An 11,327-nucleotide genomic window follows, 5' to 3' on the forward strand; every position below is an offset into this window, starting at 1 on the left:
AAAAAAAAAAAAAAAACCAAAACAAACAAACAAACAAACAAACCCAAAATCCAAAAAACAAAACAAAACAAAAAGACAGGGTTTCTTTGTATAGCCCTGGCTATCCTACAACTCCATTTATAGACCAGGCTGGTCTCAAACTCACAACTGCCTGCCTCTTCCTCCCAAGTTCTGAGACTAAAGGCATGTGCCACTAAGCCTGGCTTTTAATTTTCTTCCCAGACAGGGTTTCTCTGTGTAGCCCAGGCTGTCCTAGAACTTGATCTGTAGACCAGGCTGGCCTCGAACTCAGAGATCTGCCTGCCTCTGCCTCCCGAGTACCAAAATTAAAGGTGTGCACCACCATGGACTGGCTACTCACTCATTCTTTATCCCCTATGAAACTCTGATGGTGAACCCTGTGCTGTGCTCCTCTCACTGTGCTGCGCTCTGTGCTGTGCTCCTCTCACTGTGGTGCGCCCTGTGCTGTGCTCCTCTCACTGTGGTGCGCCCTGTGCTGTGCTCCTCTCACTGTGCTGGGCCTTGTGCTCCTCTCACTGTGCTGGGCCCTGTGCTCCTCTCACTGTGGTGCACCCTGTGCTGTGCTCCTCTCACTGTGCTGGGCCCTGTGCTGTGCTCCTCTCACTGTGGTGCGCCCTGTGCTGTGCTCCTCTCACTGTGCTGGGCCCTGTGCTGTGCTCCTCTCACTGTGCTGGGCCCTGTGCTGTGCTCCTCTCACTGTGGTACGCCCTGTGCTGTGCTCCTCTCACTATGCCGGGCCCTGTGCTGTGCTCCTCTCACTGTGCTGGGCCCTGTGCTCCTCTCACTGTGGTGAGCCCTGTGGTGTGCTCCTCTCACTGTGGTGTGCTCCTCTCACTGTGGTGCGCCCTGTGCTGTGCTCCTCTCACTGTGCTGGGCCCTGTGCTGTGCTCCCTCTCACCATGAACCTTATCGGGGTCATTCCAGGATGGTGGAGGGGTGGACAAGTAAATCTACCCCTCTGAGAACAGACCCCTATCCCAGGGACTTTTACAGACACTACTCTGGGACAGAGAAACCACATAAAAACAAGTCAGGTCTTCTTAGGAGAGTAGCTTCTCTGAGACTCCACTAACCTAGGTTTCTGGATTGAGTGTTGTTGCTAGTAACCCTGCTCCTCGAGTGACTCACGTCCAACTTCTGTTGGTTCTAAGTTGGTCAGGCCGAGCAAGACAGCTGGGTCCATAACAAGACCTTGGTGCTTTTGTTAGAAAAAGCCCTCATGTATCCCACTGGGCTTCAAAGTCTCTTTGGCTGTTCTCACCCCCACCTTTTTTACCAAAACAGAGAGTCCAGAAGGAGTGATGCAAAGGCATTTATTGGATGTTTATGGAACTGGTCCATATGGGTCAGGGTTGGGGACAGAGGCCTCGTCAGGGCTGCCTGGTATGTTGCTAGCAGTCACTGTGGCCATGAACTGGTTCTGGAGGACATATCCGGGGCCTACGGTCTGCCTCTCGTTGCTTTCCAGCCGTGTGTTCGAGGATGAACTCTGTCTGGGAGAAGGTATCCCTGGCACCTCCATTGGGATTGTTGTGTTCAAACCTTGGTGGTCAGGTGACATTTCCTTAGAGCCTGAAAAACAGCAATCTGAGGTAGCTTCCTCCTACAGCCTATTCTCCCCCACCAGCATCACACCCATGGCCAACTTCTCTGTTGATTACCCTGAGCACCTCACTGTGTTCCTGGTCTTCATACAACAAATACTTGTTAACAATATACTGTATCACACAGTGGGAACTGCCCATGTTTCTCTTGAGCAGGGTATGTTGATTGCTAGGAGAGAAAGAGCTGACCTTCATTCACCACATCTCTATGAGGATTAAAAAGCCATTAAAAAACTACAAGTCCATTTCTAGATGGAGACATAGGCAGGTTACGCAGCAAACATGCAGAAGAACCATGCCTGTTTGTAAAACTTCTGCTGTTTTCTGCTTTAAGAACAGAGTCTGGGAGCTGGAGATGCTGGAGAGATGGCTCAGCAGCTAAGAACACTTGATGCTCTTGTAGAGGCCCTGGGTTTGATTCCCAGCATCCCTATGGTGGTTCATAACTGTTTGTAACTCCAGTTCCAGGGGATTCAATGCCTTCTTCTGACCTCTGTAGCACCAAACATGCATGAGGTAAACATGTAGGCAAGCTGGGCAGTGGTGGTGCACGCCTTTAATCCTAGCATTTGGGAGGCAGTGGCAGGTGGATTTCTGAGTTCGAGGCCAGCCTGGTCTACAGAGTGAGTTCCAGGACAGCCTGTCACTCTGTCTCAAGAAAACAGGCAGAAAGTGATAGGGTGGAATGCATGGTGTCCTCCTCTGTCCTCCACATGTGCCTGTGTCCCACAAATGTGCACATCTGCTATCACACATATCATACACAGACAAAGAAATAATAATAGATAATTAAGATGAGAGTTACTTAGGGCTGAGGGTGTAGCTCAGTGGTAGAGCATACATTTAGCATATGTAGAGCTGTAGGTTCAATCCCTAGCACCAATAAAAGTGTGTGTGTGGTGGGGCATGCCTATAATCCCAGCACTTGGGAGGCAGAGGCAGGCAGATTTCTGAGTTCAAGGCCAGCCTGGTTTACAGAGTGAGTTCCAGGACAGCCAGGACTATACAGAGAAATCCTGTCTTGGAAAAACTAAAAATAAATAAATAAATAAATAAATAAATAAATAAAAGGAAGTGAAACCAGAGGAACCATGAGTGCCACAAGAACAGAAAACCAATATTAAATCCAGAACACCTGTCCAACTGTCTCTAAAGACCTCTGTCATCACACCCTGCTCCCCGGAGTCCTCTGTCTGAACTTGGGATGAGCCTCGGGTTACCAGCTGAGAGCAGGTTCTTTCCTGGTTGGTGATGAGTCAAACTAGCTCATCAGTGACACCTGTGACTAACACTGTGATTCACAGGTGTCACTACAAGTGTGCTTAATAAAGAAGCATCGGGATCTAGGGTGACTGAGCTCTCCAACAGGGGTAGGGGTGTCGTAGGAGTGGGTGGTGATAGAAATCACCACGAGGTGTGGGCAGCTGTTGTAGAGAAATATCTGTGGCCTGAAACAAAGGCCCGACCAGACCATAAGCTAGCCTGGAGACTTGTGTGCACGACTGCTTCTCTCTAGGTCTCAGTGTCCCTCCTACATGCCAAGAGCATGGGAACTGATTTTCCGGATCCCTGGGGTTCTGGACAGGAGGAATGGGTAATTAACAACCTCCTTCCAGAGGAAAATGAAAGCTCCTTTAATTTTGATTTCTCTGGTCTCATTAAACAGGCATGGGTTGGGGCTTCATTTCCGTCCTCACTTCACTAGTGTGGTCTCAGAGCAGATAACAGTCACCTGCCAGAGAAGTGGAGCTACTTAAGTGCTTGACGTCTCCACACCACTCAGAACACAGGCAGAACTCGACAGCAGGACTCAGCCACCCTTCGGATCTAGTTGGTCTCTCACAAAGAACTCCGCTAATGAAGCTCCTGGGGGCTGTATGGGAGGTGGTCTCTGAAGGACAGTGTGGCTTTGCCCGTGTGAGGCCTTGCATTAGATCCCCAGCACAGCGAGGAATGGAAAGAAGGAAGGGAGGGGAGGGAAGAGGAAAATATTCTATCTCTATTGCCTGTCAGGTCTGGGAAATGGATGGGATGGCGGGGTAGGTGTGGGTGGCTGAGGTGGGGGAGTGAGGTGGGCAGAATCCTGGGCCCGGGAAGGCAACTGTGTCCAAAGGGGGTTCTCATGGTCACTTGTCACACCACTCCTTCACCATTCATAGAGATAAGGACAGACAGACAGACACAGACACACACACTCCCTCACAGTGCAGTGATTCTACTCTAAAGCCTGGGAGATCAGGTTGGCATCCCAAACACACACAAGCTCACACTATCTGTGAGGACTTCCTCACATCCCCTGCTGATTCTTGTTCTTTTTCCTCCTGTAAAATGGGAGTCATGATCTGTCCTGTCTTCCTGAAGAGCAAGATAGCAAAGCAAATGGAAGCAGGAGTCCATAAAGGGGAAAATATCTGGTAAATACAAAACAGTAGGCTCACACATCATCTCAGCTGCTTCTAGCCCAACTGCTGCAGGGTCCAGGGGGTAAGGAAAGGGCGACACACAAAGACTGGGAGACAAGAGCTATAGCAGGCAGAGAAGTGGAAGCAGTCGTCCAGTACAAGGCCAGCCGACACACTTTCCATCTTTAAAAATGAAGAAACAGAGAGGGCGGGGTGGCAGGCATGGGGAAGTGGGAGGCAACAGGGGTTTGTTTTGGTTGTTTTTGTTTGTTTCTTTGTTTTTTTGGAGGGGAAACTGGGAATGGAGAAATTTACATGTAAATAAAGAAAATTAAAAAAAAATGAAGAAACAAAAAGCAAGAGTGTGTGCTATTCCACACTTCAGTGACTAAATAACTTAGATGATGGCACCGAGAAGCAGGAAGGTGGCATCCATCTACCTGATCAAGGATGAGCTATGTGACTCTTAGCCAGAGAGGCTGGGATGGGGGCAGGGAGGCCCAGGGAGACCTGGAGCAGCCACCATCCAGGCTTGATGACATGAAAGCGAGCAGCAGCACTTGAGAGGCAGAGACAGAAACTTTGGAATCTCAGGACCACAACTCACAAGCTGAGACCCCCTTAGGCAGTTTATCCTGCATCTCCGAGACTCAGCCACCACCAGCCATTCATGAGGGATGCTAACCTCACTGGGGCAGTCAGGTAGATTGGTACGTGAGCGTCTTCAAAGAGTATCTGGCACAGAAGAAGGGCTTCCCTTTCTCAGCTACAGGGGTTGAAATAGAGCCCGTCAGTCACTCGCTAGGTGACTCTGCACCTCAGTTTCTTCATCTTTTACAATGGAGGTATCATAACTGCCCCTGCCCAGTTACCACGAAAAGAGATGGACTTCCGTGACAGTCCGCTCAGGGAGGGTTGTCCCTGGAACGCCAGCACGGTACTTTAGCATGCCAGCTGTCACTTTAGCTCCGTGTACAGATAAGCTTTGAGTTGGTTTCCTCTGTGACAGGCTGTCCTGCTGCTTCTCAAGGGTGGATCATCAGACAGAACTGCTGAGTCACAGGGCACACATGTTTTTAGTGTAAAGGAGGAATTGCCAAATTGCTCTACAAAGTAGCTTAAGCAATTTATATTCTTGCCAGCAGTATGTGATGTTATCCATTTTCCTTCACCTTTCCCACTATTAATTTGACTCATTTCTGAACTTTTGTCAGTGTCTTTCTTATTTATTTGAAGATTTATTTCTTTTTAAAAAACATATGGCCGGGTGGTGGTGACACACACCTTTAATCCCAGAACTTCCCTAAGCCTCTGAATAAAGTGTTTCAGCAACTTGAGTTCGAGGCCAGCCTGGTTTACAGAGTGAGTTCCAGGACAGCCAGGGCTACACAGAGAAACCCTGTCTCGAAAATCCAAAAACAAAAACAACAAAAAAAATGTTTATTTTTATGTTTATGGGTGTTTTGCCTGCATATATGCCTATGTACCATGTCCATGCCAAGTATTCTAGGAGACCAGAAGAAGGTATCAAATCCCCTGACACTAAAGTTATAGATAGTTGTGAACTTCCATGTAGGTGTTGGGAAATCTAATTCAGGTCTTCTGCAATAGCAATAGGTGGTTTATTAACATTGAATCATATCCAGTGCCCTGTAACACATGTCTAGACATTTAGCACTCTATGTTCTTCACAATGTATAGCACAGTCCTCTTATGCCTGGGGACATTAGACAGCACTTCACAACTGTATCCAGAGGCATTTCAACAGGGAGACTATCCCCGAACCTCACAAACATGGAACAAAATGGCTCTAGAGAGACACAAAGGAAGCATGCTTACAGAGTACAGCTTTGACTGGCACTATCCGGGAGAATGTGCCCCTCAGATTTTTGTCACTGTACATAATCTGTAATAACCTCATATGTACTTCAAGTATTGATTTTGAGGTTACAAATACAATTTAGCAAGTAGGCAAGTTAAGAATATATAAAACCTCCCTTAGCGACGGGGAGATCTTTAAGGTTGGTCCTATGCCGGACAGCAGATACCGTGGACTTCTTAACTCTTTCCCTAAGCCTCTGAATAAAGTGTTTCAGCAACAACAATAACAGCAAAAAAGAATATACAACCTGAGAATAGGGTAGACTGGGAGAATAGAGGCTTCCACACGTGCTCAGGCATTCGAGAACACACACACACATACACACACCCCACAGGTGCACAGACATGAACACATACACACAAAATCTTTGCAGCCTCTCCTTGTTTTTTAACTTCATATGTGATGTCTTATATCATTTGCATTTGATTTAGGCAAAGTTGTCAACTTGTTCCTCTGCTCAGTTTTGCTTTCTATTCCTGACTCCAGATGAACCTCTCCACTCTCAAGCATCTTCAGGATCCTAGAAGGGCTGTTGCTTGTTACCTTTGTAGGTTAGGCAATGAATCTCTTACAAACGACAGCGACAGTGCTCAGCCCCCTCAGGTTCCCTCTGAGACTGAGGTATTACCCACCCACCCTTCTACCTGCCTGATGCTCACTGCCTTTGCCTCTGTTGCTTGAGTAACCCTCCTACCTTCCTGGCCCTGTTCCCTAAGAGTGTACCCCCAAGAGTGACCCTGCTTCTCATTCAGTCCTGGCAGTACCTTTCCCTATTGTCTGTCCCATCCTGCCTTCCCTCCTCTGTTTGCCTCATCGACACATATGGTATTGGGCAGCATTGCACTTACACGCTTGCACAGGTTTAGTGGGCAGAAGAGTGTGGCTCTGGGAGGAGCTGGGCCTCATTTCCCTTGTCAGCTGTGACTCTGTGAGCAAGCCCTCCAGCCCTCGCTCCACCTTGATTCTCTCACCTGTGAGGTGCAGACAACACCCACCCTGGCTGCTGTTCACCCAACTGTACTGAGAACTCTTTGGCCAACACTAACTTGGACCTGCAACAGTTCCTTGTCAGAGGTTACAAAACGTTCCGCTGGGACTTAGGAAAAGGTAACACTTCGTTTCTGGTTCCCTCTGAGGTCCTCAATGGCCCATGCAAATGAAGGGATGAGTACTACAGATTATAAAAAATAAAATACTGTTTTCAGCTTCTGATCAAATGTTGATTTTTTTGAGAAACAGCAAGTATGTCTTATTAGCTCTGTTTTGTTTTGGGATAATGTGAAAATCAGTTTACACTCCCTAAGGCTAGGATGAAAACACAGTCTTAGAAAAATCCATCCATGCATAATCTTTGTGCAAGAGTACTGGTGACATTAGATATTCTGATAAGGGCTGAGCACCCGAAGGTCACGTGAAGGGCACGTGAAGGGCACCTGAAGGCCATGTGAAGGGTCAGAAATGTTTAGCTCACAGACTTCCTGAGAAGTGTGAATGTTCCAGAACACTCAGAAGGTGAATGTTCTAGATCTCATTTCTTCCTCTCCTTTTCTTCTTTCTTTCCTTCCTTCTTTCTTTCTTTGTTTTGTTTCTTTGTTTTTTTTTTCTCTTTCTCTTTTCTCCTTTGAGACAGGACCTCACTATGTAGCCCAGTCTCACAGAGGTCTGCTTACTTCTGCTCCCCCAAGAGCTGGATTGAAAGCATGCTCTCCCAGGTGGATCTCTGTGAGTTTCAGGACAGCCAGGGTTACACAGAGAAACCCTGTTTTGAAAAACAAACAAACAAACAAACAAACAAGGTGCTCTCCCACACCTGGCCATCCCAGACCTCAGTTCTAATTGTGTCTCCCACAGAGAAAGGTTTGAGCTTGCCCCTTACAGCTTCTTTCTTACCTGTTGTCTGTAAGCTTAAGCCGGGGTCCAGTTTTGTGTGAGGTTTTGAGCTGATGAACAGGTAGCAGAGCACACAGGCAGTGATGAGGAAGGCCAGAAGGACCACTGCTGCCGTGGACAGGCCCACGAGTGCTCCGATGCTGGGGACAGAAGAACACAGTGGGGTGAATGATGAGCCTGGGAGGGCAGCATGCTACCCAAGTGTGGATGGTAGCACTCTCCCCCCTAGTATAGCCACTGAGGAATATCAGTGGGGGGTCACCTTCTGGTCTCTATGTGTGTGTGTGTATGTCCCCCATACCAACAATTACATGCACACACACAAACACATGCACATATATAAATACATTCTCACAAGTTAACATAAAGTGAAAATAGCAATGCAATTCTAGACACAAAGCTCAGCCCAAACTTTTCTAAATGTATAGAAACATAGGTTGGAGGCAAATATAGCAAACTATTCTCAAGCTGCCTCTAGGTGTGACGTAGGCTGGAGATGTCCTGGCCACATCCCCTTGGGTGTGATCATTGTGGAATATTCAGTGTGGGCTTTTAGTTGCCAGCATCTCTTTGCCTGAGGACTTTCTTAGACCCAGAACAAAACTCAGACTGCTCATTGAACAGGGCAGAAGTATAGGAAAATGAATACCTCCCTTCCTTGACAAGCCCACAACCACAGTGATATGTATATATCTAGCTCTGGTGGAATAGCTCTGACATATACATTGTATGCTGACCGGCAGAGGCTAAGCGCTGGTTACTTCAGTGTGACTTGCTTGTGGCATAACTTGTTCTTGCTGTTTTCTCTGTCTCATTTTCTCACCTCTATCAGTGTTTCCTGGGATCACTTTCCATAAAAACCACTCAGCCGGGTGTAATGGCACATGCCTTTAATTCCAGCACTCTGGAGGCAGAAACAGGTGAATCTCTGTGATTTCAAGGCTAGCCTGGTCTACATAGTGAGTTCTACAATAGCCAGGGCTGCATAGAGAGACCCTGTCTAAGAAACCAAACAAACACTGAAAGGCTATTTGCCATCAGCTCTTCATCTTAGAGCACAAACTTACACACTCTAGCTCCCCTTTCTTAATCCTTTGTTTCTTCCGTCCTTTCCCATGTCTTCCATATTGAGTATGTGGTGTTTTTTTTAGTTCTTGTCGATCCTTTGAACAATTATCTTGGGCCAGGGTGATAGCTCACTGGTGAAGGGCTTGCTTGACTTGCAAGCATGAGGACTCATGTCCAACACCCAGAAGAAGTGCTCACATGACGGTGCACACTTGTAACCCAAGCACTGCAGAGATGGAGACAGAGGATCCTTGGGACCCATTAACCAGCTAGTGTAGCCGAACTGGTGACCTCAAGGCTAAAGAGAGAGAGAGACCTTGCCTCAAAGGAGGTGGTTGGTGTTTTGGAGAATCACACATGACTGCTTGCACATGCATATGCCCCTGTGTATATATGTCTATATACACACAGACACACACATTAAAAAAAAAAAACACGTTTTCTCATTGGAGATCGCTTATTGTTCATGGGCCTACGGCTGGTAGACCCATATACAGATGAGGACGTCACTCTTTGTGAGAGATATTTATGTGCACCAGATAGGAAAGTGGCCTCTAAGAATGAGAACCTTTTGTGGAATGTCAAGAAGACTGGAGGGGTGTGTCCCACACTGGAGGGGAGTCAGGAAGCAAATGCTATCTCAGAAATGCAGCATCCCTAGACCATGTCTGTCTGAGGACTGAAGATACAGCACGGGAAAGACAGAGTGCTCTGAGAGGAAAAGGCTTATTTCAGTACCAGATGGACTTAAAATGATCAGAGCTGTCTGCTGGGGAGGTACTGCCTGCAGAGGGGATAGTTTCTGCCTGAGGAGAGGTTAGCACAGGACAGCTGCCTTTCCATGACGTCAAGAGTCCTGCTGTGCACCAAGCCAGAGGCCTCCCTGCACTTAGGAGATTTCGCTGTGCTGGCTCTGAGAGACAAAGACCCACTGTGTCTCCGAGAAAGCCTCAAGCAGCACTAGCTTCTAGAGTAGGCACTTTTCAAAGTTTGAGACCTGAGTCTGCCAAACAGAAGAGGAAATATCACCTCGCTTTTCTGATCTTCATTTGTGAGGGTTCCCATCTCACTGGGTGGCCGAATGAGTGCAGAAAGAGGGTGTTTGCAGTACCAGCTCTGCCCTTCAGTCTCACCAGGTGGCTCGCAAGGGTGCAGTGTTCTTGGTACCTAACCACCAGCTCTGCCCTTCATTGAGGCCACTGCCTTCTGGCTCATCTCCTGGCAGGAAGAAGATGGAAGGAGGTTTTGGCAATTGGGCCAGATGGTGCACTTACACCCGCCACTTCTCCATGGGGTGTCTTCTCGTTCTGAGATGGATGGCTTTTAAAGATGGCTTTCCCCCTCAAACACTTTCCTTTTTTAAGTATACTGTGCTCACCCGGAGACTATATGCTTGCAAGAATGAGATTTCATGAAATAGGACCAAATGAAATTTGGAGAAAACAAGGTCTCTATAATGAAGGCATGGGGGCTCTGTCAGATGCATATGTGGAATTATTTCAGAGTTCAGAGCACACTAATCAGCCAGGTGCCCTGAGGACCCTCAGCTCTATGCTTTGCAATTAGAAACCATGTTGTGTTAGAACCCAGGAAGTGGGCTGAGTCATTAAAGCACTGGCTGCTCTGCCCGAGGACCAGATTTTTGTCCCCAGCGCTCACATGACAGCTCTGCAGGAACTGTGTGCACTCGATACACAGGCATACATGCATGCACAACACCCACCCCCAAAAGAAACCCCATACCCCCATACCCCCACATGAAAGAACCCAGGAAGTCACTTCCCCACACACTGTAACCTTTCAGCTGCTTTTGGGTCATGCTGATAAAAGATCTGACCTTAGAGATCTCCCTATTCAACCCTCCATTAAAACCCGTTTAAGCCCCTAAAGCATTCCACAGGGATGTTTCCAAGGCAACGGGAGGAGTCACAAGAAGTGAGTAGATAAGGGAGTGATAGAAGAGGAAGGCCGACCAGCTGGGGGTGGGAGGCACAGAGGGTTACTCATCTTTGCATCATAAGGGCTAGCACAGTCTGAGAAGACATCAGCCTCATGTTTTGAGGGGAGAGCTGAGTAGTACATCAGCTGTAAGGAGCCAGGAAGGGTTCAGACAGATGTGGAAGAGGACAAGCCTGGGTTTGGGATCAGACACACCTAAGTTTCTATCTCAGCTCTGCCACTTCTCTCTGGGGTACTCCCAGTAATAATATAACCCTCCTTAAGTCTTTCCATCTATAAAATGCAGAGATGTCTTAGGCTGTGTATGAGTGGAAGCCTGTAGCCATGTTTTCTCAGTCTGGTCTGTGATGGTGCTAGAAGGCTGAGCCCTCTTCTAAGCTCTGCGCTTTGTGTCTCACACAGATGGAAAGGGGACCCTTGACCACTACTGAGTACCTACTCGATGCATTGAATACCCTCACTTGCGCCGCACACTGAGTCACTCCCTCCTTACACTGTCTT

The 11,327-nt window shown here is 47.7% G+C and overlaps 1 protein-coding gene across 1 annotated transcript in view; it reads right to left on the reverse strand.

Moving 5' to 3' along the window:
* Positions 1-1,317: 1,317 nt before the first annotated feature.
* Positions 1,318-11,327, reverse strand: part of Shisal2a (shisa like 2A) — a 13,633-nt gene continuing 3,623 nt past the window's right edge. The window contains exons 2-3 of the mRNA XM_031376842.1: positions 7,800-7,939; positions 1,318-1,593 (exon numbers count right to left, since the gene is read on the reverse strand). Coding sequence (XP_031232702.1) covers positions 1,346-1,593; positions 7,800-7,939 — 388 coding nt within the window. The 3' untranslated portion in view covers positions 1,318-1,345. The remainder of the gene's footprint in view (positions 1,594-7,799; positions 7,940-11,327) is intronic.

Source organism: Mastomys coucha, unplaced genomic scaffold (assembly GCF_008632895.1).
Source record: "Mastomys coucha isolate ucsf_1 unplaced genomic scaffold, UCSF_Mcou_1 pScaffold18, whole genome shotgun sequence".
In the NCBI taxonomy this organism is placed as follows: domain Eukaryota; kingdom Metazoa; phylum Chordata; class Mammalia; order Rodentia; family Muridae; genus Mastomys; species Mastomys coucha.